At 44.4% G+C, this 27409-nt stretch overlaps 1 protein-coding gene across 2 annotated transcripts; it reads right to left on the bottom strand.

Annotated features, from left to right (window-relative positions):
* Positions 1 to 11021: 11021 nt before the first annotated feature.
* cxxc5a (CXXC finger protein 5a) lies at positions 11022 to 25960 on the bottom strand. 2 transcript variants are annotated; one of them, XM_083909831.1, is made up of 3 exons: positions 25759 to 25960; positions 18285 to 19400; positions 11022 to 11214 (listed from the first exon to the last, which is right to left on the bottom strand). In XM_083909831.1, exons 2-3 carry the CDS (start codon positions 19080 to 19082, stop codon positions 11170 to 11172), a joined length of 843 nt encoding a protein of 280 aa, XP_083765957.1. In that variant the 5' UTR covers positions 19083 to 19400; positions 25759 to 25960; the 3' UTR covers positions 11022 to 11169. The 2 variants fall into 2 exon arrangements, with proteins under 2 accessions (XP_083765957.1, XP_083765958.1); XM_083909832.1 differs by having other exon boundaries at positions 11022 to 11211.
* Positions 25961 to 27409: the final 1449 nt, after the last annotated feature.

Raw genomic sequence — 27409 nt, 5'->3', positions numbered from 1 at the left:
TGAGAAGACTCCAGGTCCTGATCTCTGAGAAGACTCCAGGTCCTGATCTCTGAGAAGACGCCAGGTCCTGATCTCTTAGAAGACTCCAGGTCCTGATCTCTGAGAAGACTCCAGGTCCTGATCTCTGAGAAGTCTCCAGGTCCTGATCTCAGAGAAGACTCCAGGTCCTGATCTCTGAGAAGACTCCAGGTCCTGATCTCTTAGAAGACTCCAGGTCCTGATTTCTGAGAAGACTCCAGGTCCTGATCTCTGAGAAGTCTCTAGGTCCTGATCTCTGAGAAGACTCCAGGTCCTGATCTCTGAGAAGACTCCAGGTCCTGATCTCTTAGAAGACTCCAGGTCCTGATCTCTGAGAAGACTCCAGGTCCTTCTCCAGTGATCTTCTTCTTCTTCTTCTTGTCAAAATGACACAAACATCTCTCACATGGAGGAAGCCTCCAGCATTTGTAGGTTAAGAACAGGTGGACAGGAAGTCCAGTGTCACCATAGTCTTACTATGGTTCGGTGCAGTTATATATGTGCACAGATGTCCACTAGGAGGCCTCGACCTGAGCCCAGGTGTACAAAGTCTTTACAGATGAGTTATGGGGGCATGTGGTCGTGACACAGTTTACTAAAACCAGACTTTCCAAAACCATTTTAGTCCGAATGAAATTCTACTAAATCAAAGACCTCAAAGTCGGACTAACGACCAAACAAAGCAGTCGTGGAGTTGCTTTGCCGCTGCTCAGGTACGGTTAATAGTTTCCAGCCCCAGTCTTTGACCTGATCATGAAAGTAGACGCCAGTACACGATAACAAGTAATAATATTTATGGAAAGGCTTGACAAACGTGGACAAACCAGTCCATATATATATATGTATGCAGCGGTGTTTTTAGACTTTGTCACAGCACTGCAGAGCCACGGGGTTTCTCTAAAGTGTAGCCGTAAGTGCTTTTTATTTTGCAGTCGACCGTGTGTTTGCGTGTTCAGACCAGGGAAAAGGTGCTCTGCTAATCGGCGAGCTAAAGGATGGAACAAAGGACGAGCAGCAGCGCTGATGGGGAGGGAGGGGAGGGGGGGGGGGTGGCAGAGCGCGAGGCTGCGTGGAAGCTATGATTAGCGCCGACCACCCTACGCTCTTATTGATTGGCACAGTGGAGACGCTGGGCTGTCCTTGCACCACGCTCTAATGAGAAGCCGTGACCTCCACTCGTCACCAAGGTCACCGGAGCCTACTGTAATTGCACTTCCTCTAATGGCGTCGGTCACGCACACACACACACACACACACACGCGCGCACTCCAACCCTCAGTAATGACGATTACCATAATGTCACCGGGCTGCGCGGGGTCTTTGCAATCATCCGTCACTTTAGGAGAGAAACGTTTAGATGTGACGATGATGCGTTCACTGACCTAAACCTGTGTTTTTTAGACGTTTCAACACCTGAATTCATCCATCAAGTGTGTTTTTGTCCATCATTCAGCTCTGATTTGACTCTGATTTACCATGAGTTCATTGGGATCGTCTTTGAATTAGGATTAGGAAACGCTCCACAAAATGGTTATAGAGACGTTTGTTTGTTTGTTTGTTTGTTTGTTCCCACAACTCCAGCTTTTTCCAGTCAACAGTGTTGAGTTTGCAGCTCTGTGGGAGTAAAACGATGAGGATTGTGATTGTTCTGTGTTTAGCAGCTAAAACGGAGCCTCATTCAGTGTCTTAGCTGTGTTAGTGGTAGTAGGAGGTGCAGACTGTTACTAACACATCACCTGTTCTTCATTTACTGTCAAAATACTACCTCAGTTTTTCAGGTTGGTCTTAATTCCAAATAATAAATCTTATTTTAACTTCTTCTAATCACAGAAACAGACAGAATGTTCAACATTATGCACAATTCCTCTGTTTCTGTGCACATGTTTCATATCAACAGTGAGTTAAGTCATTGTATCTGTTAGAAAACTGTTAAAAGAAGAGAAATCACATGAAAATAGTGAGACGTGTCAGTGGAGATGGGTGTGGCTGAGGGAGTGAAGCCGGTTAATGAGTCATCAGTGACAGGTGATGACCTGTCACACCTGAGGCTGATCATCATCATCATCATCATCATCATCATCCTCTCTATTTAAAGGCAGTTTCTCTGTGGACCTGAGGGGAAGGGACTGCTGCTCACTGTGTGTTTAGGCATAAATGTTCATTAAAGAGTCACCGGGTCATGTTTAAAAAGTGGGTTCTCATAGAAACACAAGTTAAATACAAGGAAATTAGAATGTTGATGAAACTCTGGCAACATGAACATGAGATTTCTGCTGAAGCAGAAGTCAAGTTTTAGTGGAATTATCACCATCAGCGGCAGCATTAGCATTAGCATTAGCAACAGCAGCAGCAGCAGCATTAGCAGCAGCAGGGCTGTGACTGTGACTGTGCTGCAGTAAAGTGTGTGTGTGTGTGTGTGTGTGTGTGTGCTGTTGCTGGAGCAGGAACAAACCCACTTATTGTCAGTGCGACTGCAGCTCACAGGTCAGCTGATAACGTGCGTGACTGCTGCTCGTGCACGAGCTGCTGCTTTCAGATCAGTTCGTAGCCTGTTAGTTCTCCTCGTCCGCAGGTGAATCATTAAAGAAATCGCAATAACACGAGTTAAAAACACAGACTCGTTCCTCGTTAAACTCTGAAATGAACAGACTTTTTTGTTGTTGTTTTTCTTCAAACATGCCTGACAACACACACTTTAACCCCTGATGATAACCGTGACAAACCTAAGCCGTTTGGCAGAAAACACGAGCTCTGCCCTCCAGATTTACTGCTGTGTCTCTGATTTCACATATTTAAGTGAGGGCTGTGCTCATAAAAACAGGGAAAGTAAAAAAAAAAAGAAAGAGAGAGAGAAAGGAAAGGAAAGGAAAGGAAAGGAAAGGAAAGGAAAGGATGGCCTGGGTAGGTGGTAGCTAAATCAGTGAGAGCACAAAGAGGCAGGCGTCTGAGAGGTATTGACTCTCCATTGATCGCCAGACGCTGCGTGCTGGTATTGACTGGATGAGAGAACCTGGTGAGGCAGCACACAGCTCCACAGCTCCACAGCTACACCACTGCTACACCACTGAAAAACAAGCAGATACTCTGACCTTGTGGACTGTCACCGTCCTGCAGCCCCCCCCCCCCCCCGAACCACCACCACCTTTATATATATGTGTGTGTGTGTGTGTGAGAGACAGAAGTCTGCTTTATCTGACTGAGGCCATTCCCTATTGTGATGAAGCTTCGCTGTAGCTCCAGTAAACACTGCAGCAGTTAACTGGGCCTTCTGCTTCCTACACACACACACACACACACACACACTTGTTGGGAGGACATTCATAGACCTAATGCATCTTTTCTCGTCTCTCACTCTAGCCTTTAACCATCTCAACGTCTTGTTTTAGGGTTAAGCCCAATTTATACTCCTGCGTAAAGTGCTCTACGTCGGTTACGCAGACCCCTCTGCGTCTACGTCGTCTCCGGCTGCACGAAATATTTCCGTCAAGGGCTGTGATTGGTCCTAAGGACAGGCCGAGCTAACGCTGCTCTGTGCCAGAGGGCGGAGCTGATCACCGCCGACAACGTCGCTGCCAAACTAGCTTAACAATAGTTAACAAATGGCCAATTTCTGGCCTCAAATGATCTTAAAACTGCGTTCCGAGACACAGAAAAGTGAGAAACGGCCACAGTTTCATCAACAACAACAACAGTCTTTCTCTCTCGGACGCCATTGCTCACTGTAGCTAAAAGCACAACAACCTTGCGTAGCGACCCCTACTGATCGGGCGGGAAATTGCAGCGCGTATCCGTCGCCACGACGGAGAACTATGAAGGCTGGAGTTGTCGCCGTGGTGACGCAGTCGGATAGAATTGTAATGTGGCCTTTAGTCAAAGGACCTGCTCAGATGTCCTCACAACGATGGTTCTGAAGCAATATTTATCCTCGCGATCAAACGCAACACACAAAGTCACAAAGTCACAAAGACGTTTCCATAAACAGGGTCTCTGCAGGTTTCAACAAGTCAGATTTAAGACTTTTTAAGACCATAATGAACACAATTTAAGACCCATTTCAAATCCATGCTGGCAAAAAAAGTACAAAAGACATAAATCGTTGAACTTGCAATTCTTCTTAGCTGTGGGCTTTCCTTAAGTTTTCTCCGCTGCTATGCTATGCTATGCTAAGCTAAGCTAAGCTGTAGCGCACCGCGGCGCGGCGCGGGCACAGCACACTAGCTAGTGGTGCTGGATAAATTTCTCCCCGGGCAGCACAGGTGGTCTACTTTAGTTCCGTGTTGTAGTTATTGTTGTTATCGCATCCTCAAAAATAGGAACATTTCAAAGTGAGACTGAAGTTTATGCACGTTTTTAAATAAAAGTGACGTTGATAGATTTTTAAGACCTTTCAAAATTGTATTTAAGACCTTTTATGAGATTTTAGGAGAATTTAAGTCATTTTAAGGCCTTAAATTCAAATGATTGGATTTAAGACTTTTTAAGACCCCACAGATACCCTGATAGAATCATCTCGATCATATCAATATATGTGTTGATTGATTGATGGAATTTTATTTGAAAGGGACCATGTGCAATTAAAACATGGATGTCGCCATTTGATGCATTGCACCAGAATTAGCCATAGGCTAATTTACATCTGCAGTCCTGACCTTATGTGCCTCGTGTGCTTCACCTCTGTATCTGCTGGAAACCCAGTTCTATGCAGATGACGCTGTAACGTATGTGCGTGCAGTTAGCAGCGGCTAAACTCACTTCAGTGTATCTCAGGTCGTAATATTGATCAAATATCTGGGAATTGTTATCGTTATCGACTTCGATCTAACGTTGAAAAAGCACCTGAAAAAGGTGCCGTTATAGGCTGATCTATCTGAGCGGGGACTGCGGCAGGAGGTTAGCCATGTTTGTATGGTCGATGATGGTGGAGCTAGAGCTGAAGGCAGAGTCAAACCATATTCTGTGACCGACGGCCTTGACGCCGGTCAATAAACAAGTCTAATTTATTTGTGTACAAGCGTAAATAAGACGGGTCATCGGAGCTGGAGTCTGCAGATCCAAATCCAGGAAATTCACGGGGTAAGAAGCGAAAGGGGAGAGGAGGGGTGGTCATTAAAGTCAAAACCAGGAGCCGCATGGGAGGCAGAATTTTAAATGACTCCCCTTGTAGCAAGAGCAGCCCAACAGAAGGACTAAAGCTCCCTCTCTCCAGCTCGCTCCAGCTCGCTCTCTCCCTCGCAGAGATGCAATTAATTCAGCCGGATCGTGCCAAGTGTGCAGAGATAGAGGGAGAGCAGGATGCTTTCGGGGCGTCGGGTCCGGCGCGTCGTGACCAAACTTCATCGCCTCGTTTCCACCTTCGCTCTCGCAGTTTCTCGGCTGCTGCAGCGACGCCACATAAAACTTTTTTTTTTTTTTTTGACATCCACGGCTGCAGACGCCGCTGTTTGGATGCTGCCGTTTCCCAGCTGTTGATTTTCTCCCGGAGAGAGTGAGTCACGTCGTCGTACGCGAAGCACGTAGCGTGCAAAATGCAGAGGGGGGAGTGTAGCTCAGGGCCAGGGAGGCCATCGATACCAGGGAAATTGATCGTAATCAACCAAGTTACAGAGACTGAGCAGGGATTGGCCAATGACCTTCTTTCCCTGATCCTCCTCCTCTGTCTTCCTCCTCCATCTTATACTGCATCTCTTCATTCACATGCAATTAAAAAAACACAGAGTTTCAGGTGAGAATAACACAGAAAATAAAATAATTCATAAAAAAAATCAGTGGCGTTTTTTCTTCCGCTGGTTGTTCCGCGATCGTTTGTCATACCTGGCAGAGCAGCTGCACTGTTAAAAAAAAAAAAAAAACGCTGGCCCAATTATAGCATAACACCTTAGCCGTATGGTTTCCATGGCTGCACGACGCGTTTTCCCCCGTGGGACGCGGCGTGGAGAAACGAGCGTCTTATCAGCCATCGCCCTGGTGATAACACTCCCTGGAGCCTGTGCCGCATGTGTCAGGCCTTAACGAGAAGCCGGCCTGAAATCTCTCTCCCAGTCCAGCCACTGCCATTGATTTGGACTTAATCTGTTCCTGTGTGTGTGTGTGTGTGTGTGTGTGTGTGTGTGTGTGTGTGTGTGTGTGTGTGTGTGTGTGAGTCTTTGTTCGGGAAATCTCAGTGTTTATGTTTGTGCAGAACTTAGTGCATGAGCACATTTCCACATATATTTCTGTCTGGTTTAGTTTCCATGCAGAATAACAAATGAAGCGCTTTGACCATAAAGACCATATTAAGACCATATCCAGTGCGTTCCTCACCGGTGTGAAATGATTTATTGAGATTTATTTGGTCTCAGCACAGACTCGGGCCCTTCGTGTTTGCCGTGCTCCAAGGTTGGAGAGTTTTGAGGTGTTTGCAGGCGACTCCACCTGCAACACAAACACATCTACTGTCATGGCCGTGACGCTGTTTCAGAGGGGAATTCTGCTGGTGCCTATCACAGCTCACATAGGTGAAGAATATATGTATAAATATATATATATATATTTTGTGAACACATTTATCACCTGTTGACTCAACCTTTCAGGACGTCTGTGTCGTTATTTCACTTTCATGCACTTTGCTTGTCTCAGGGTTAGGGTTAGGGTTAGGGTTAGGGTTAGGTATCAGATCCACCACAGTGGACAAGAGTGGACTATTTTCAGAGTTCGGGTGAATTCCAATTCCTTGCTTAACCCTCAATCTTAACTCTCAATCTTAACCCTCAATCTTAACCCTCAATCTTAACCCTCAAGGCCAAATTATACTTCTCCGACTGCGTAATGCGTTATCCGTCTGCGTCACCACGTAGACCACTCGAGCATTTATACTTCTGCGTCGTGGTGACGGATAGGCGCTGCTATTTCCCGCCCGATCAGTAGGGGTCGCTGCGCAAGGTTGTTGTGCTTTTGGCTACAGTGAGCAATGGCGTCCGAGGGAGAAAGACTGTTGTTGTTGAAACAGCGGCCGTTTGTCACTTTTCTGTGTCACGGAACGCAGTTTTAAGATAATTTGAGGCGAGAAATTGGCCATTTAGAGTCTAAACATGTGCTGTGTGTGTTAAGATATGACGTATTTATAGTTCGGCAGCGACGAAGTCGGCAGTGATCAGCTCCGCCCTCTGTGGACGCTCGCTGCTCACTGTGAGCCGGCACAGAGCAGCTTAGCTCGGCCTGTCCTGAGGACCAATCGCAGCTCTTGCCGTCTCCGTTGTCCCTTGACGGAGTGACGGACACTTAAAAAATATTCTGTGCAGCCGGAGACGACGCAGAGGCTCTTCGACAGGTTCTGCGACGACGCAGAGGACTCTGTGTAGCCTACGCAGAGCACTTTACGCAGGAGTATAAATTGGGCTTTAATCTTAACCCTCAATCTTAATCCTCAATCTCAAAAATGCTCACCCTCTAGTCCAAGTGCTGTCCTGATTCTCAGAAAAATTAAGTTGAGGGTCAAGTTTAAGGGCTGTATCGCCCTCAATATTGAGATTTTTTCCGAGACCACCCTTGGGAGCAAGGGTTACCCAGAATGCATTGCGTGTTTTAACAAAACAAAGATGGCGTCGAACGCAGTGAAACGCTGTAGTACCCTACAAATGAAGCATTTTCTTTGTTAATAGGGATATAAAAATGATCTTAGTTTAGGCCCAGATTATGGATTACTGACGTCATTGTTGCGTAACATTTATTTTAATTTTACGATCTTTTGTCAATAGTCGGCCGGTGTGGTTTACTTTTCAAGCCGTGGTGTGTGGTAACTGTCAGCTGAATATTTGTATGAGTATCATCTTATAACTAACTGACAACCTAATAACTTCAAACAACTACTAACTTATATTTCACTTCACAATGTGTGTTATAATTTAAGGATGAAGAGTTGTCGTGTTCTCTACAGGGAAAATAAAGACTGAACCTGTTAAAACTGCTTCAGTCACCGTTAGCATCGTTAGCAGTGCAGTGCTACGACAAGCATTCAACGTCCAGGTCCTCAGTATCAGACACGACTTTAATGAAATAGATCGTCACTGATGTTGAAAGGCAGGTGTTCCCTTTAATCTGGAGCGACGGTGGATCAGCGGTAAAACCAGCCGTCGTCAACTGGAAGGTCGAGGATCCAATTCCCGCCTCTGCCGCTGTTTCCCTGAGACACAGATGCACAGTTCTGAGTGAGTGGTCATCGGAATTAGAGTTCAGACTCACTGACGCTCACCGCCGACTCTCCCCGTGTTAGCATTCCTTCCTACTGCATCACTTCCTGCTATCTCCCGTTCAAAGAGAGAGAGGGGGGGGGGGGGGGGGGGGTCAGTGAGCCGTGTGCAGGGCCATGAGGATGGGGGATGGGAGGCAAGGGCTCGTCTGCTGGCAACCGGGGTGACTAGATCAGTGCGGCTCAGTGTCTGCGAGGCACTGATAAGATTCCAGGATTTTCCCACTGTGACAGGCCTGTGCTCACCAAGCCATGCACCCCCCCCCCCCCCCTACACACACACACCCACACACCCACACCCCCCCTAAAGCAGACTTCTTGGGCCGTTCCACCTCAGCAGCTCCGAGACACACTCACCTGCAAACCACACCCAGCCTTTTCTGCCTCCCTAAAGAAAATCTGAGGCTTGTTGCCTTATTCCTAAACGTATAATCCGTGAATTTCTGCTTTATAACACACACACGCACACACACGCACACACACACACACACACACACACACACACACACACACACACACACACACACACACACACACACACACACACACACACACACACACCCTCCCTTGCGTGGCAGGTCAGGCAGTGAGCTGTGAGGCTCAGAGGAGGTAAGGACGCCGCGGTGCACATTAATAATGAAAGGCCTCAGCCGAACCCCCCCCAGACACACACACACACACACACACACACACGTATCGCCATGGCGATGGCACTAGCCCAGCACTGTCGCGGAGGGGGGGCTGGTTATATCGCTCCACTCGCCAAGCTGATCATGAGCTCATCTCCGCCGAGCTTCTACTGTGGATCTGCTCGTTAACAGCAAGAAATGAAGCAGTGAAAAAAAATCCCAACATCATCACAATAATAAAACACTAAAGTTTAACTCAAAGCTTCGTTGTTTTTGTCAACGTCACCGATGTCACCTGTAACCGGGCAGGTTTTTTTCTTCAGCTGAGCAGCTGTTTTACACTGAATGAGACGGATATCACACGTATACTTAAAATTAATGCATTAATGTCAAAAACAGAAATTTATTTTAAATAATAACAGTGTGGACAACTGTAATTAAACTGAATGTTGTATGTGATACGCGTAATAATGGGATAATTATGACCACATGTCTAATTATTACTGTTATAAATAACATTGCTAGCAAACATATATAATATTCTATCACCTCGCTACACACTGTGTTTGAAATAATAATATTAAGTGGGGGGGGCCGCATGTAATCGATTGGGGGGGCCGCATGTGGCCCCCAGGCCGCCAGTTTGAGACCCCTGCCATAAAGAGGGCATAAAGTCAATTGTTCTGCCCCCTTGTGGTCATTGAATATATTCTTACTTCAGGGTCGGATCGTAATAAATAATCCTGACAATGAAAATGTCTTCTTCTTCTTCTTTTTTGGAGTTGACAGACTGGATGCAGCTTTTTGCGTTATTCTGCCCCCTACAGTCTGAAGACGCATCTGCATTTAAGGGGTGTGACAAAATAACCCTCAACACTGGGTTTTGAGGGTTAGTTAAGATTAAGCGTTAAGATATGAATTAAGTGGGGGACCCCTGCCGTAAAGTGTTCAAACTCTCTGTCCTGCCCCCTTGTGGTCATTGAATATATTCTTACTTCAGGGTCGGCTTCAGGCGGCAAACCCGGAGACATTTAGTCTCATTTAGTGAATCTTTGAGAGCAGAAAACACTTAGAAGAAACAGCTCAGTGAAAAGAGGTCGTATTCAAAGATGTTTTAAATCATTTTGGTTACAGTGTAGCATAGCAAGGCTCCATCAGTCATTCACCAAACCATGTCAGCGTATTACAGAGGCAGTGAGAGTCAAAGACCTTTAACCACTTCTCCTTTAGCTTTTTTTAAAACATCCAATTATTATTATTTTTTTAAAAAGAACCAAAACAAAAGAAAGGGTGGAAAACACATGTTGAAGATTTTCTTTTTGAAAAACAAACATGCAAATAGATGAACGGACGAACATCAGAGCTGTCGATGCAGACACAAATATACATGCATTCCTTTTTATTCACAAAACCAGTCCAATTCTCTAAACAAATACAAAGGTTGGTTATTTTTGAGAGGCAACAGAACCAGATCATGGAAATGGAACAAATAAAACAACAAAACAATAATAATAATAATAATCATCATCATAAAAAAACATGACTGTAATCTTGTCTCAGTGCGTTCAGCAGGGTTGACGCAGACCAAGTGCTGTGTCTTAGTGCTTTAGCCCTGAGCTGCATTAGCCTCAGCGTTAGCGTTAGCTCAGTGGGGCCACAGAAACGTACGTATAAGGCTGCCACGTTCACTCAAGGTCAAGTTTGGGAATATTGAGATTGAGATTACAGTAGTGACTTTAAAGGAAGAGTTACAAGAATGTGTTTGTCATGAGCCACTAGTTTTAAAATATAGCTGTAAATGTACATTCTCTACACAGGTACTGTATCTTTCCACACATGAACGACATTAACACCAAACACAGAAATCCGTTGATTGTCCAAACTCAGTCCGTCACTTTTCTGCTTCTGCTTCACCAACACTTCCATGTTTAAGCAAACAGAGAAAAAAAACTGCTGGGAAAAGGACAGCAGGTACCAAAACAGGAAGATAGAAAAGGGAATGAAAGTTGCCACAGATGCTTTTCTTTGAGCTTCATTTTTGGTTCAAGGAATAATTCGCTGCATCCATTACCCCATTCATCTTTTTATCAGCATTTGTTGCTTGTTTATTAGCCAGAGTCTGTTCCCGAGGTAATCCAGGAGTTGGCATTGCACTTGATGGCAGAGCTTTGGGTCGGGAGTGGAGGAGGAGGAGGAGGAGGAGGAGGAGGACGAGGAGGAGGAGGAGGAGGAGGACGAGGAGGACGAGGAGGAGGAGGAGGAGGAGGACGAGGAGGAGGAGGAGGAGGAGGACGAGTCCTACTGGAACCACCGGAATGCTGCTCCTGTAGGAAGCATCACCTTCTTGGAGAAACAGAAGAAGGAGAGGGAGAGGGGAGGAGAGAGAGAGAGAGAGAGAGAGAGAGAGAGAGAGAGAGAGAGAGAGAGAGGTTAAAGTCTTTTCATCAACAGCAAAATCATAAAAAACACAAGATTATATCCTCATATAATCTCATAGAATCCTAATGTGTCCTTCACCTGCTCTGTCAAGCAATACTATCGGAATCAGACCGTGGCAGCGCGGATGAGAAGAGTTTATCCTGTCACACTGACACAGTGTTTACAGTGATAATAGTGATTATAGTGATTACCGTGTTTAGGGTGATAATAGTGATAATAGTGATTGTAGTGATAACAGTGATAATTGTGTTTACAGTAATAATAGTGATAATGGTGATAATAGTGATTATATTGATAACAGTGATTATAGTGATAATAGTGATTATAGTGATAATATTGATAACAGTGACAATGGTGATAATAGTGATTATATTGATAATAGTGACAATTGTGATAATAGTGATTATATTGATAACAGTGATAATGGTCATCATAGTGATTATAGTGGTAACAGTGATAATAGTGTTTATAGTGATAACAGTGATAATAGTGATTGTCGTGATAACAGTGATAATTGTGTTTACAGTGATAATAGTGATTATATTGATAACAGTGATAATAGTGTTTACAATGATAATAGTGATTATAGTGATAATAGTGATTATATTGATAACAGTGATAATGGTGATAATAGTGATTATATTGATAATAGTGATAATGGTGAATATATTGATAACAGTGATAATAGTGATTATATTGATAATAGTGATAATGGTCATAATAGTGATTATAGTGGTAACAGTGATAACAGTGTTTATAGTGATAACAGTGATAATAGTGTTTACAGCGATAATAGTGATAATGGTGATAACAGTGATAATAGTGTTTATAGTGATAATCGTGGTAACAGTGAGCAGTTCTTTGTGCTTTCACTCAAACTCTGACCTGGCTTTACTAGCTTAATGTTGCTGTTGCTTCCATCTGTGTGACATGAAGTGAACCAGGTCTCGTGAGTCCTGGTCTAAGCGTGTCTGTAGTGAGTAGCTGATGACGATGATGATGATGATGATGATCTTCATCATCACTCAACCCCAGTTATTGACGGCAATCAACAAATCAGCAAATCAAGCTCTGCAGCTCTTTCTCTTTTTCTCCCTGGACGAGCATCAATGTATGTGTGAAATCTCTTCATCCTACATTCACACACACACACACACACACACACACACACACACACACACACACACACACACACACACACACACACACACACACACACACACACACACACACACACACAGGAACAGGCTTCGGTCCTGGCTTCACACAAAACCCGATATGCCACATTTATTATTTAACCACCACACACGTTGTGCTCCCACACCATCATCATTGATGATGTCGTTCTCCACACACACACACACACACACACACACACACACACACACACACACACACACACACACACACACACACACACACACACACACACACACACCTCCCACTGTGGTTGTCTTTGTGTGTGTGTGTGTGCGATTGCACAGAGCAGGAGCAGCACACATGTATGCAGCTGCAGGGCTCAGTCATCGGTCCCTGGCGCCGCAGCACGCCTGGCGTCCTCTACGACTCAATCGTGCAGCATGGATTGTTCCGTCAGCACAGGCTCTGCCTGGAGGCAGGAGGAGCTCAGCAAACATTTATGCACCCACACACACACACACACACACTCTCTCTCACACCAAACCAATATGTATTCAAGCACAGTCACACACACACCTCCACACACACACACACACACACACACACACACACACACACTGTGGCACGTTACACCACGCTCACAAAAACACCCCCAAAAATCACACCAAACAGTGACTGCTGAAACTCAGAGATTCACTTTCACAGCAGAAGGTTTAACAAAAATAAAGTACCTGTAGGTGCTGTGAGTACACACACACACACACACACACACACACACACACACACACACAGAGTGATGTTGTTCCGCTGCGACAAAAACCAACGACATAGTATGAATATTATGATATTTACTGTGTTTTTTATGTCTTGTCTTGTGTATTTATACTTTTTTTTGTTGATTATTTTAGTTCTTTTCACTTCAGCGTGTGTATGTTCATTAACAGCATAAAGAACATTCTTGATTCTCTTGAATAATAATCATAATAATAATAATAGTATTTCAGGTATTGGCCTGCGTGTACTACAGTGACGTACAAGTACACAGACAAAGACGAGGACATCGTCAGACGTTCAGACGGCGAGCAGAGAGGAAGTAGTGCCTTGTTCCCACTCCTCCTCTCAAACGTTAGCGTTCCCAGAATAAACGCACGACGTCTTCAGCCTCAGAGCAGTGAGGAGCTAAAGGCCTCGGCATTCTCTCTCTCCCTCTCACTCCACAATGTCTCTCTCTCTCTCTCTCTCTCTCTCACTCCACAATGTTACGCTGCTCTTTGAGCCGCCGTGAGCTTTCAATGGAAAACCGTCAACACCCTTAAAATAAGCACAGAGCTGCTGGACCGCACTTGTGTTGAGGCGCGTGTGTGTGTGTGGGCGCGCGTGTGTGTGTGTGCGTGTCTGTAGTGAGTCCTGGTCTAAGCGTGTCTGTAGTGAGTCCACACACACACACACACACACCTCCCACTGTGGCTGTCTTTGTGCGTGCGTGTGCGCGCGTGTGTGTGCGTGCTCTCACAAGCTTCCACAAACACACTGTAAAAAATGTCCGTAGATTTTACATTTAAAAACTGTCAAACCATGACAGAAAAAGACCGTAAACTTACAAAGACTATAATTCAGTTTTTGTAACAGTGAAGTACCGTAAATATATGTATTTCCCAAAACAGTCATTTTTGCATATTTTTTCCTGTAAAAATTACATTTATCTACTGTTAAATAATCTTGCACTGTAGTAATTATGGAAATATCCTGTAATATTTTTAAGAGCCAAAACTGTATCTTTTGCAGGTTTTTTTTTGTAAAAAATAAATGTTTATTACTGTTAAACTTATTAACCATTGTGTTAATTTACGCCAAACCTTTACTTATACAGTACTTTTACGTTAAATATATGGCACGGCATAGTTATTTATATGGTAGAATATGGAAAAATTCTCCAACCTTTACCGTGATAGAAGAAACAATTTTACCGTATTATGGTAAAAAAACTGGCAACCATAGCTGCCAGTTTTTTACCGTTAAAAATAAGTGGTTTTTTTGGGGTTTTTTTTAATGAATAAAGTGGTATTTTATGTTAATACAGGCTGTTTATTTCACATTACACATTATTTCATGGAGAAATGCTTTACTTATACAATATTTTCACGTTAGATATATGGGAAAAACACACAAAAAAGTTGAAAAAATCAACAACCATATTTACCGTAACATCAGCAGTAGTTCTATCCTTTTACCGTAATGTAAGAAAAGGTTCAACCGTGTTTATTACGGTAGAATTCTGGCAACCACAGCTGCCAGCTTTTTACCGTAAAAACAACAGGTTTTTTATTTACAGTGCACATGGTCATAACCTCTCAATGCAAACGTAGAAAGACGCTGCCGAGATATTCTTAACTCTATTAGTTTTCTGACTCGGCACATCCTTCATCAATGGTCCTCATGACATCTCAGCGTCAGCGATGACAACACTGGGCGCGTTCATCATCCAGGTGTCGACGAACGCCACAGTTTGAGGAGGTCCATGAACGTGTGTCTTCAACGTTCGCCTCAAAGAAAAACCCTTGTTTTCCCCAAAAAACTAAAATGTCAGGAGGTTTTGTGAGGTCATGAGAGCCAGGACAAAGACTCGAGTCAAGAGTCAGACCGTTATCGTCGGTGGTTCCTTTATCAACAGACTGTGACGTTAGCGGCTTCACGATGACCTGTATCAACATCCACAAATTTTATTCAAACCCCTCGTGTTCTGCTGTGAATGAGCGATAACCAGACAAACGGACTCAGATTCACTGCCAATGTGAGTGTGTGTGTGTCGTCCTGTTACACAGTGATGCTGTTACTGTTACTGTCTGTTAACACACCTGACATCACACACTAGAAGAATGATACGACTTAATAAAACACTTATTACTGACAGGAAACAAACATGGACGAGTGGACACTGTCACCACAGCCGGCTTCATCTCATGGAGACGGGAAGTTTCAGGACATTCACATGAGGAGAGAGTGTGTGTGTCACACACTGACACCTGGTGCTCCAGATGACAGCGCTGAGGCCAGATGGGCCTTATTATACACACACACACACACACACACACACACACACACATATATATATACATATATATGTATATGTATATATATATCTTATAAAAAAAACTCAAACATTCCCACTCGATACTCATTTACACATGTTTCTTTACAATCAGCATATGGATGCAAATGTGACCTCTGTCACACACACACACACACACACACACACACACACACACACACACACACACACACACACACACACACACACACACACATTCTTGTACTTGCTGCATACTGAGGACTGGGTTGCTGACAATGTGAGGACCAGCATTTCCACTTTATAAATCAACACAATAACAAATATCTACTTCATGAATGACATCTATATAGAACTACTGGTTGCAGTACCATAAAATGTCTGCAGGTGGAGCCCCAGAGCAAAAAGGGCTGGAAAACTTTTTCGATTTTTTTTAATTTTTGGTTACAAAATTTGACAAAAACGTCATACTATACTATGTCAACAAAAATGTAAAAAAAAAATTTGACCAAAAATTTTTGGTCCAAAATTTGACAAAAACGTCACACTATACTATGTCAACCAAAATTTGAAAAAATCTTTGTCAAAAAAAACTTTGGTCCAAAATTTGCAAAAAACGTCATACTATACCATGTCATCCAAAATAAAAAAAAAATTGGACCAAAAATTTTGGGTCCAAAATTTGACAAAAACGTCATACTATACTATGTCGTCAAAAAAAAAATTTGACCAAAAAATTTTGGTCATCCAAAATTTGACCAAAAAATTGGTCCAAAATTTGACAAAAAACGTCATACTATACTATGTCGTCCAAATGTGAATTTTTTTTTTTTTTGACAAATTGAGTATAACATGTTATATCAACCTAAGGAAGTGATTTAAATGAAAACAAAGTGAGGACCAGCCAAAATGTCCTCACTCCGTAAAAATGTCCTCACTTTGTTGGTTAAAAACCCTCACTGGTCCTCAGTATGCCGCAAGTACAAGAACACACACACACACACACACACACACACACACACACACACACACACACACACACACACACACACACACACACACACAGAAATAATCAATCAATTAATCCAGAATTAGCTACAGTTCAATAATCTGTTTACTGATGAAAGTCCTGGCTCCTCCCACTTGTCACGTGATCAGTTGCTAAGTTAAAATTATTTCAAAGATGCGACACACAGAGAACTGCAGGTGTGTTCTAGAGGCAACACAGACCCACAAGAGTGGAAACGAGATCTTGATCTTAATCTGCGACAATCCAGCCAATCAGTGACCAGGAGAAACGACAGAGAAAGTGCTTCAGTCAACGCTCAGCGGTCAAACTGTGGACAGGAAACGGAGCTGGATTAAAGTCCAGATCACATGACACATCCTGTGACTCTTGAGCACATAACTCCACTCCGGTCATCCATGATCACAGAGCCACCAACAAAACCTGGACCTGGACAAGACCTCTGCAGACCAGGTTTCTCTGTTATGCATCAGTGTGGAATATAAACTGTAGGTTTCTCTTAGAGGTGGAGATGAATGCTCCTGATCTAAAACACCCTGAGGAACATCATCATCATCATCACCACCTTCTTACTGAGGAACATCGTCATCATCATTACCACCTTCTTACTGAGGAACATTGTCATCATCATCACCACCTTCTTACTGAGGAACATCATCATCATCATCACCACCTTCTTACTGAGGAACATCATCATCATCATCACCACCTTCTTACTGAGGAACATCGTCATCATCATCACCACCTTCTTACTGAGGAACATCATCATCATCATCACCACCTTCTTACTGAGGAACATCATCATCATCACCTTCTTACTGAGGAACATCATCATCACCACCTTCTTACTGAGGAACATCATGATCATCATCACCACCTTCTTACTGAGGAACATCATGATCATCATCACCACCTTCTTACTGAGGAACATCATGATCATCATCACCACCTTCTTACTGAGGAACATCATCATCATCACCACCTTCTTACTGAGGAACATCATCATCATCATCATCACCACCTTCTTACTGAGGAACATCATGACCACCTTCTTACTGAGGAACATCATCATCATCACCACCTTCTTACTGAGGAACATCCTCATCATCACCACCTTCTTACTGAGGAACATCATCATCATCACCACCTTCTTACTGAGGGACATCATCACCTACTTACTGAGGAACATCATGATCATCATCACCACCTTCTAACTGAGGAACATCATCATCATCACCTTCTTACTGAGGAACATCATCATTATCATCACCACCTTCTTACTGAGGAACATCATCATTATCACCACCTTCTTACTGAGGAACATCATCATCACCACCTTCTAACTGAGGAACATCATCATCATCACCTTCTTACTGAGGAACATCATCATCATCACCACCTTCTCACTGAGGAACATCATCATCATCATCACCTTCTTACTGAGGAACATCATCATCACCACCTTCTTACTGAGGAACATCATCATCATCACCTTCTTACTGAGGAACATCATCATCATCATCACCTTCTAACTGAGGAACATCCTCATCATCACCACCTTCTTACTGAGGAACATCATCATCATCACCACCTTCTTACTGAGGAACATCATCATCATCATCACCACCTTCTTACTGAGGAACATCATCATCATCACCACCTTCTTACTGAGGAACATCATCATCATCATCACCACCTTCTTTCTGAGGAACATCATCATCATCATCACCACCTTCTTACCTCCAGAGCAGCAGACGGCTTCTTCTTCAGTTCTTCACATTTACGAAACTTGCAGATCTGGTGGCCCGTTTTGCGATTCCGGCAGCTGCTGCACTGCTCGCAGTTAATCCGCCGCCGGCAAGGTGGGCACATGCCGCAACGTTTTCTCTTCTTTTTCCCAGAGTTGATAGCGGAGGCCAGCTCGCTCTGCGCCGGGTACTCGGCCAGGCCGGCCATGTGCAGCGCGCTATCTGCCAGAAACACTCCAGCCGGCGTCATGATGAAAAGCCCTGGGTTGAAGGGGAAGCCGCCTCCTACTCCATATGGGAAGTCGAGCGGACCGCCTACGGCGTCCGCGACAGACGTACCCTCCAAGTCGCTCGCCCCTGAGCCTGCGTCTCCGCCGCCAACTCCCACTCCCATGCCCCCCGGCAGAAGCATGTGCTCCATCCCAGCGCGCTTCAACAGAGCTGCTGCCTGGGCAAAGTGCAGCAGGCCGTTCTGTCCCTCCAGAACCTGTTCTAGGGTTCGGTCCAACTTGGCCGCTGTCAGTGCAGAGACGGTGGGCTGGGGCTGCGGGGGCGGCTGAGGCTTGGCCGAGTGGCTCTTACTTTCACTTTTGCCCGTGTGTCCGTTGGTGGTGGCCGAGGAGACCGCTGTGTACTGGGAGAGGGTCCGCGAGTTCTTAAGGCTCTTACTGAGAGGCTCAGTGATGATGCCACTGCGGTTCCTCCGCTCAGTGACCGGAGAGTCCTGTGGTTTGCAGCTACGCCTCTCCAGGTCATCAGGCCGGCCCCCCTCCGACAGCCTGCTCGACATGGTCCAGAGTGAGGGTGAGGGTGAGGGTGGACAGGGGGCAGGGGTGAGCAAGGAGGGGGAGCAGAGACCTGTCCTGGGTCCGTTGTCCTGGTGTCCTGGTCTCCTGGTGTCCTGGTGCCCTGGTGTCCTGGTGTCCTGGTGTCCTGGTGTCCTGGTGTCCTGGTGTCCTTGTGTCCAGGTGTCCTGGTGCCCTGGTGTCCTGGTGTCCTGGTGTCCTGGTGTCCTGGTGTCCTGGTGCAGCTCAGCTCAGGCTCCACAGCCTTCTGCTCGCTCTACAGCTCCGGCCTCGTCCACGCTCTTTCACGGATCATCTGGAAACTTCACACAAGGAGACAAGAGAGGGGGTTACACATCGCTCCATAATCTTCTACTTATTAAGGCTTTGGTCTCAATGATCTTCACCTCACACTCCACTACATTCACTCACTCCTGTTTCCTGTTTGGTCGTGAACATTAAGGTAAAACTGCTCTTTGCGGCTTTTCTCTGAATGAAAGAACAACAGAGTTCTCATGAAGCTGATTCGACGCATGTTGTTCGTTTGTGTTCGGAAATGTTGATCTAGAACAACCAAAAAACAGTTGGTTAAATAAATACTCCTATTCTGAAATGTAACCACATCAAATCAAAAGCTCTCATTTAAAACATTAAGTCATGACTGTTATTATTCAAATGAGGCTCAGGTTGTGTGTAGAGTGATAAAAGTGTCTTTAGAGAGTAAACACGTTTGATAATGATTTATGAACACAATCATTAAAATATGAGACTCTCTTATTTTACTCTTTTTCAGAAAGTCCAGAGAAAGACTGAGGAAAGTGAAGCTGCATTTGACTGTGTTCTTTTATTATATTAATAATAATGATAATAATGATGATATTGTGGTGACATGTTTGGTTGAAGTCAGATTCCTGTGAGTGCTGGTCTGACCTGTCCGTGTCCACAAACACAGAAAAGCTGAGGAAATGGCCGGGCCAGTCCTTATAAGGCAAACAAAGGGAAAGGGAGGGGAAGAGGATGGGGGGGGGGGGGGGGGGTGTCTGTGCAGTGTGTGGAAATTGGAAGGCCAGAATTAGTGGGAGGTAAAGCTTCAAAGGCAAGAGCACAGCCCCCACATTCTCACCAGCTCAGGGGGATGTGGCGCCACTGAACCAGAGCCAGCGCCGCAGACCCGGAGTTTCACTTTCTCCCACTGCTGCACGTACCGGGATCAGCTTACTCTACTGCAGCTCTGCTCAGCTGGGAACGACTGAGAGAACGACTGAGAGAACGGCTGAGAGAACAACTGAGTGAACAACTGAGTGAACGACTGAGTGAACGACTGGGAGAACAACTGAGAGAACTGAGTGAACGACTGAGAGAACGACTGAGTGAACGACTGAGTGAACGACTGAGAGAACGGCTGAGAGAACGAATGAGTGAACGACTGAGAGAACGACTGAGAGAACGACTGAGTGAACGACTGAGTGAACGACAGAGAACGACTGAGAGAACGACTGACTGAACGACTGAGCCAACTGAGAGAACGACTGAGTGAACGACTGAGAGAACGACTGAGTGAACGACTGAGAGAACGACTGAGTGAACGACTGGGAGAATAACTGAGAGAACTGAGTGAACGACTGAGTGAACGGCTGAGAGAACGACTGAGAGAACGACTGAGTGAACGACTGAGTGAACGACAGAGAACGACTGAGAGAACGACTGAGTGAACGACTGAGCGAACTGAGAGAACGACTGAGTGAACGACTGAGAGAACGGCTGAGTGAAGTTATCGACTGAGAGAACGGCTGAGTGAAGTGAACGACTGAGCGAACAGCTGAGAGAACGACTGACAGAACGACTGAGTGAACGGCTGAGAGAACGACTGAGAGAATGACTGAGTGAACGACTGAGTGAACGACCGAGCGAACGCATTAACAGCAAATCATCATCATCACAGTGATACAAGGGCATTTGTTGAATGTTAGACTGTAAACAGTTGTAATTAAAGACTCAAAGTGAATAAGTCTATGACAGCTGTACGTTTAGACGAGTAAACACTGATGAATCACAGACGGGAGAAAATCCATCTGTGACACAACAACTGCATCATCAACGATCTAAAAACAGTCAGCGTGTGAAAAGACTTGAATATTCCTCAGGATAAATGAAGTGACACTTTATCAATACACAGAATAAATTACTTCTCAAGTTGGCAACGAAATGACAACGTTAGCAATGAGCACTCACACACACACACACACACACACATCATATCAGTGATGAATGACATTCATTTTCACTGTAACTGAACGCATCACTGCTATAAAAGTCACTTTAATTCTGAATTCTTCATCAAATAAAAGACATTTAACTGAATATTTGACTGAAGCTGATGTAAAACTGAAGCACGTGAATGTAAATACAGGACAAACAGTGTCATGGTGAGTCTGAACACATGAACTGCACTAATAATGTGACTTCATTACATTTCTCAGTGTGTGTGTGTGTTAATCATGATGTTATAGAGCATTAATGCAGTGAATCAGAATACTTCATTAATCCCTGGGGGGGTAAATAGTTTAAAGTGGTTCACCCTGAAGACCTGTAGACCTCCATCTCAAATGTCTGATTGGCCCAACAGACAAAGTGCGTTCAGCAGCCACATATTAAACATGACTCAGTATAAAAATAGGTCTAAGTATCAGACGGCTAATCTCTGATTACTTGTCCGTGCACACGACTGACGTTCGAAGGTAAACGTGACAGTAAACATAGTTTTTTTTAGAATACTGTGACTTTGTTTTGGTGATTTCATAAATCATTTACTAAAGCTGTCAAAACCCTGAAGAGACGTAATAGACCTTTAATGAAACATGAAAAAGAACTGAATCAGTGACGTCTGTTTCAGACCAGAGACCATCGTGACCATAGACCATCGTGACCAGGGACCATTGTGACCAGAGACCATCATGACCATAGACTATCATGACCATCGTGACCAGAGACCATCGTGACTATAGACTATCATGACCATCGTGACAGAGACCATCGTGAAGACTATCATGACCATCGTGATCAGAGACCATCATGACCATCGTGACCAGAGACCATCATGACCATCGTGACCAGAGACCATCATGACCATAGACTATCATGACCATCGTGACCATAGACTATCATGACCATCATGATCAGAGACCATCGTGACCATAGACTATCATGACCATCATGATCAGAGACCATCGTGACCATAGACTATCATGACCATCGGGACCAGAGACCATCATGACCATAGACCATCATGACCATCGTGACCATAGACTATCATGACCATCGTGATCAGAGACCATCATGACCATCGTGACCAGAGACCATCATGACCATAGACCATCATGACCATCGTGACCATAGACTATCATGACCATCGTGATCAGAGACCAATCGTGACCATAGACCATCATGACCATCGTGACCATAGACTATCATGACCATCGTGACCAGAGACCATCGTGACCATAGACTATCATGACCATCGTGACCAGAGACCATCATGACCATAGACTATCATGACCATCGTGACCAGAGACCATCGTGACCATAGACTATCATGACCATAGACTATCATGACCATAGACTATCATGACCATCGTGACCATAGACTATCATGACCATAGACTATCATGACCATCGTGACCAGAGACCATCGTGACCATAGACTATCATGAACATAGACTATCATGACCATCGTGACCATAGACTATCATGACCATAGACTATCATGACCATCGTGACCAGAGATCATCGTGACCAGAGACCATCGTGACCATCGTGACCAGAGACCATCATGACCATCGTGACCAGAGATCATCGTGACCAGAGACCATCGTGACCATCGTGACCAGAGACCATCATGACCATCGTGACCATAGACTATCATGACCATCGTGACCAGAGACCATCATTTCTGAGTGTGCAGCGATTGTAACTTTGATCACTCTCATTAAAAGCACACACACACACAGGAGCTAGAGTCACATGACTTCTTCACAGTCGTGGACCGACTCATTCAGGAAATCTCCCTGTGTCTAACTGGACCGACTCATTCAGGAAATCTCCCTGTGTCTAACTGGACTGAGCTGAATGAAAACGCTCTGCCTCAGGCTGAAGTGTAGACAGTGAGAATGGAATCATTTCTATCAAAGAGGTTCAGGGTCAAAGCAGCATTTACATTCTCTGTGATTCTCTGTGAGTCAGAACTAAAGGAAGAACATATCTGTGTGTTACTTACACACAGAATTATGAGCATAACCCTAACCCTGTCAAACCTAACTAACACATGTAGCCTTTAGAGAAGGCTGTCATCATCAAACCAGAGTATTAGTACAACTCAAAGAGTATTAGTACAACTACACACAGACTCTGATCGTAGGAAACTAGGTCAAAAGATGCTCCGTCCACGTTCCATCAGTGTACAGCCTTTATGACTGTAGATGTGGTGAATATTGATTCTATTGATTATAAACTGATGATCGCAGAACGACTGGATCATGATATTATTGATGGAGCAGTAGCACGAATCGTCTGGTGAGGAAACCTGTGATTCACACCTGTGATATCATTTACATTATTACAGGCTCTGCACAGGAGAAGAAGAACATGAAGAACATGAAGAACAACATGAAGAAGAACATGAAGAACATGAAGAACAACATGAAGAAGAACATGAAGAAGAAGATGAAGAACAACATGAAGAAGAAGATGAAGAACAATATGAAGAAGAAGATGAAGAAGAACATGAAGAACAACATGAACATGATGAAGAAGAACATGAAGAAGAACATGAAGAACAACATGAAGAACAACATGAAGAACATGAAGAACAACATAAAGAACAACATGAAGAACAGAACATGAAGAAGAACAACATGAAGAACAACATGAAGAACAACATGAACATGATGAAGAAGAACATGAAGAAAAACATGAAACAGAACATGAAGAAGAAGAACATGATGAAGAACATGAAGAAGAACATGAAGAACAGAACATGAAGAAGAAGAACATGAAGAAGGACATGAAGAATAAGAACATGAAGAACAACATGAAGAAGAACAAGAACATGAAGAACAACATGAAGAACATGAAGAACAAGAACATGAAGAACATGAAGAACAACATGAAGAACAACATGAAGAACAACATGAAGAACAACATGAAGAACAACATGAAGAACATGAAGAACAACATGACAATAGAGAGGAAAACGTGTCAAAATCCAGTGACAAAGAGACAAAGTTTATCTTCTGTCAGTGAAACAAATCAAATATTCTAAAGTTCAAACTCTAAATGCTGTGACTGATGTTTAAGTCTGTGATGTCAGATGTCAGAGGTCAAAGGTCAAAGGTCAACCTAACACTGCCTCACGCTCACAGGCTGAAAACCACAGTGAAAACAGCGTAGTGCAGCTTTAACTGTAGCTCAACTTAACTGAGCATGACACATAATTCTGACAGAGTCAGCGTGTCCCATTAGTGTGGGATTATAAATCTGACACACACACACACACACACGCACACACACACACAGTGATAAACAACAACAAACCCTGGATTATTTACATTTTTAATTAAAGGCCAAAGTGAAATCACACATCAATCTGACAGCTTATCTCTCTGAAACCAATCAGGCACGCGCTGATCATGGTCACTGTGTCTCGTGACCGAGGTGCGCGTCAGTCACGAGACACAACTCTGGAGTAAGTTTCCCCTCAATGACGTCACTGCACGCGCAGGTGCCAGGTAATCACTGTCAGCTCTTTCTTTGTTTTGTTTTTAAGGAGGTGGAATAAACGTGAGCAGCTGTGTGTGTGTGTGTGTGTGTGTGTGTGTGTGTGTGTCTGAGGACACGTGACAAGAACATGAAAGAGTGACCGCACGCGCAGTCTTGCCGTTCCTGCTGGCCACGGACGCGCGCGGAAAAAACGTGGTGACAATGGAGCCAAGGCTTAATCCGCGCGCGCGTGCGTGTGTGTGCGTAAAGTTGCCGTGCGCACTAAACGCTTCGCAAACATATGGATGAGTTGCGCCTGAGCTGCGCCGCTGGCGCAGAGTGAGTCTGGAGATGAAAGTTTCTAATGACGCCCGCGGGGAAAAGAAGAGGATTCTCACATCTGGAAGAGGAATAAATCAGATAAAGGATCGTCTTTACGCACGAGGGGTGACCGTGGTCCCGTGACCGTGGATCCAGTCAAAGTTTCACACACACAAACACACGGAGACAATGAGACAATGATCGTCACACTAACGCGCGTCATTAACAGCTGATCCACAACAAACCAGAGCCGGGTTTGGTTTGGTTTGGTTTGTGGATCAGCGCTGATCTCAGGCGCAATTACGCACGGAAACACACAGGTGAGGCTGCTGCTGTTGTGTTGTTGTTGTTGTTGTTGTTGTTGTTGTTGTTGTTGTTGTTTCCCAGATGTAGATGTGTGTGTGTGTGTGTGTGTGTGTGTGAGTGTGTGTGTGCAGAATTCAGAGCTCGATGACATCTTAACTTTGAGACTTCAACAAAAGTCTGAACCCCCCCCCCCCCCCACAAACCATTCCTCCCCTCCCTCCTCCCCCCCACGCTCACACACACACACACACACACACACACACACACGGCCCGTGTTTTTTTTTTTAGGTTCGCACCTACCACAGCAGATCCGGGTGGAGGAGGTGAAGGGGGGGGGGGCTCCCACAGTCCGAGCGCCCCGTGTGTCTCAGTCTCTGCCGCACACAAACACGGCAGAAGCGCAGAGAAAAGAGCGCGGGACCACGGTCCTCCTTAGAGTCTGAGACGCGGATCACTTTGACGCGCGTGGGTTCCCCCAGCTCTCTCTGCTCTCGCGCTCCTCTCAATCCCACCTCTCTCTCTCTCTCTCTCTCGCTCTCTCTCTCTCTCTCTCTCTCTCTCTCTCTCTCTCTCTACATCCGCGCTCGCTCGCGCACACGAACATGCAAACACATTTCATAGATTTTTGGAGCTTCAGGGAAAAACCGAAGTGGACTTTTTCTGCTGCGCGCGAGGCTCCAGCAGCCGAGGCGAAAGCACGCGCACGGAGAGAGAGCGAGAGAGGGAGAGAGAGAGAGAGAGAGAGAGAGAGAGAGAGAGAGAGAGAGAGAGAGAGAGAGAGAGAGAGAGAGGGGCCGTGGGGTTCAGAGTGATCTCAGGACAGCTGGAGGAGGAAGAGGAGGAAGAGGTGTGACAAAATAAAAGTCTGCGTAAAGATGGTCTCTCTCTCTCTCTCTCTCTCTCTCTCTCTCTCTCTCTCTCTCTCTCTCTCTCTCTCTCTCTCTCTCTCAACCTTTGACCTGTGATCACTGAAGTCTAATCTAATCTAACATGTATAATTTACATGTGTTATTGTTATTATTATATTATTATTCTTTGATCCATAAACTGTACATGAAATAAAAACAGATGAGATAATATATGTTCCAAATATTCAAATGAAGGACAACAAACTCTTCACAGTGTAAATAATGAATGACAAACAAACAAACAAACAATCCTGTAAACATCATCACTTCTGTTAAATCACCTGTTGTTGTTGTTGTAATAATAATATTATAATTTCATATAACCTCCAGTTCTAATTGTTTTTCTATGTCTTTATTTGGAGATGAATTTTTAACACTTTTATTTTGAAATTCTGTGAAATATTATTACAGTGATAATCAGTGATTATGATATAGTCTTGAGCCCTTTTTTCCCCCTTGAGCAGCTCCCCCTACTGGCCAGACTCCACATTGAGTTTACTCCTAACTCACAGCAGAGACAGGAAAGACTGTGACGTCATTTAGGGGCGGGGCTTAACTAACCATCATCCCTGTCACTCACATTCATAAACAATCAGTCGAGGAATTCACACTTTCAGGAGTCTATCCTTGTGTCCTTGTATCCTTGTGTCCTTGTGTCCTTGTATCCTTGTGTCCTTGTGTCCTTGTGTCCTTGTGGCCTTGTATCCTTGTGTCCTTGTGGCCTTGTATCCTGGTATCCTTGTGGCCTTGTGGCCTTATATTTGTATACTTGTATCCTTGTATCCTGGTATCCTGATATCCTTGTATCCTTGTATCATGGTATCCTTGTGGCCTTGTATACTTGTATCCTTGTATCCTTGTGTCATTGTATCCTGGTATCCTTGTATCCTTGTATCCTTGTATCCTTGTATACTTGTATACTTGTAAACTTGTATACTTGTGTCCTTGTATCCTTGTATCCTTGTATCCTTGTATCCTTGTATCCTTTAAGTGTTCTGCACTGGTGGACTGGTGGTATTCCAGGCCTGTAGGTGGCGCTGTAA

Source organism: Microchirus variegatus, assembly GCF_963457635.1.
Source record: "Microchirus variegatus genome assembly, chromosome: 2".
NCBI classification, from domain to species: domain Eukaryota; kingdom Metazoa; phylum Chordata; class Actinopteri; order Pleuronectiformes; family Soleidae; genus Microchirus; species Microchirus variegatus.
The sequence above is the reverse complement of the archived record's forward strand: the minus strand, read 5'-3'. Positions and strand labels throughout refer to the sequence as shown.

Excerpts from the sequence above, each read along its gene's own strand:
- cxxc5a (XM_083909831.1), bottom strand. The coding sequence starts at position 19,082 with ATGTCGAGCAGGCTGTCGGAGGGGGGCCGGCCTGATGACCTGGAGAGG. Across the intron at positions 11,215-18,284 it reads AGCCGTCTGCTGCTCTGGAG|AAGGTGATGCTTCCTACAGG; the intron begins GTAAGAAGGTGG and ends TGTTTCTCCAAG.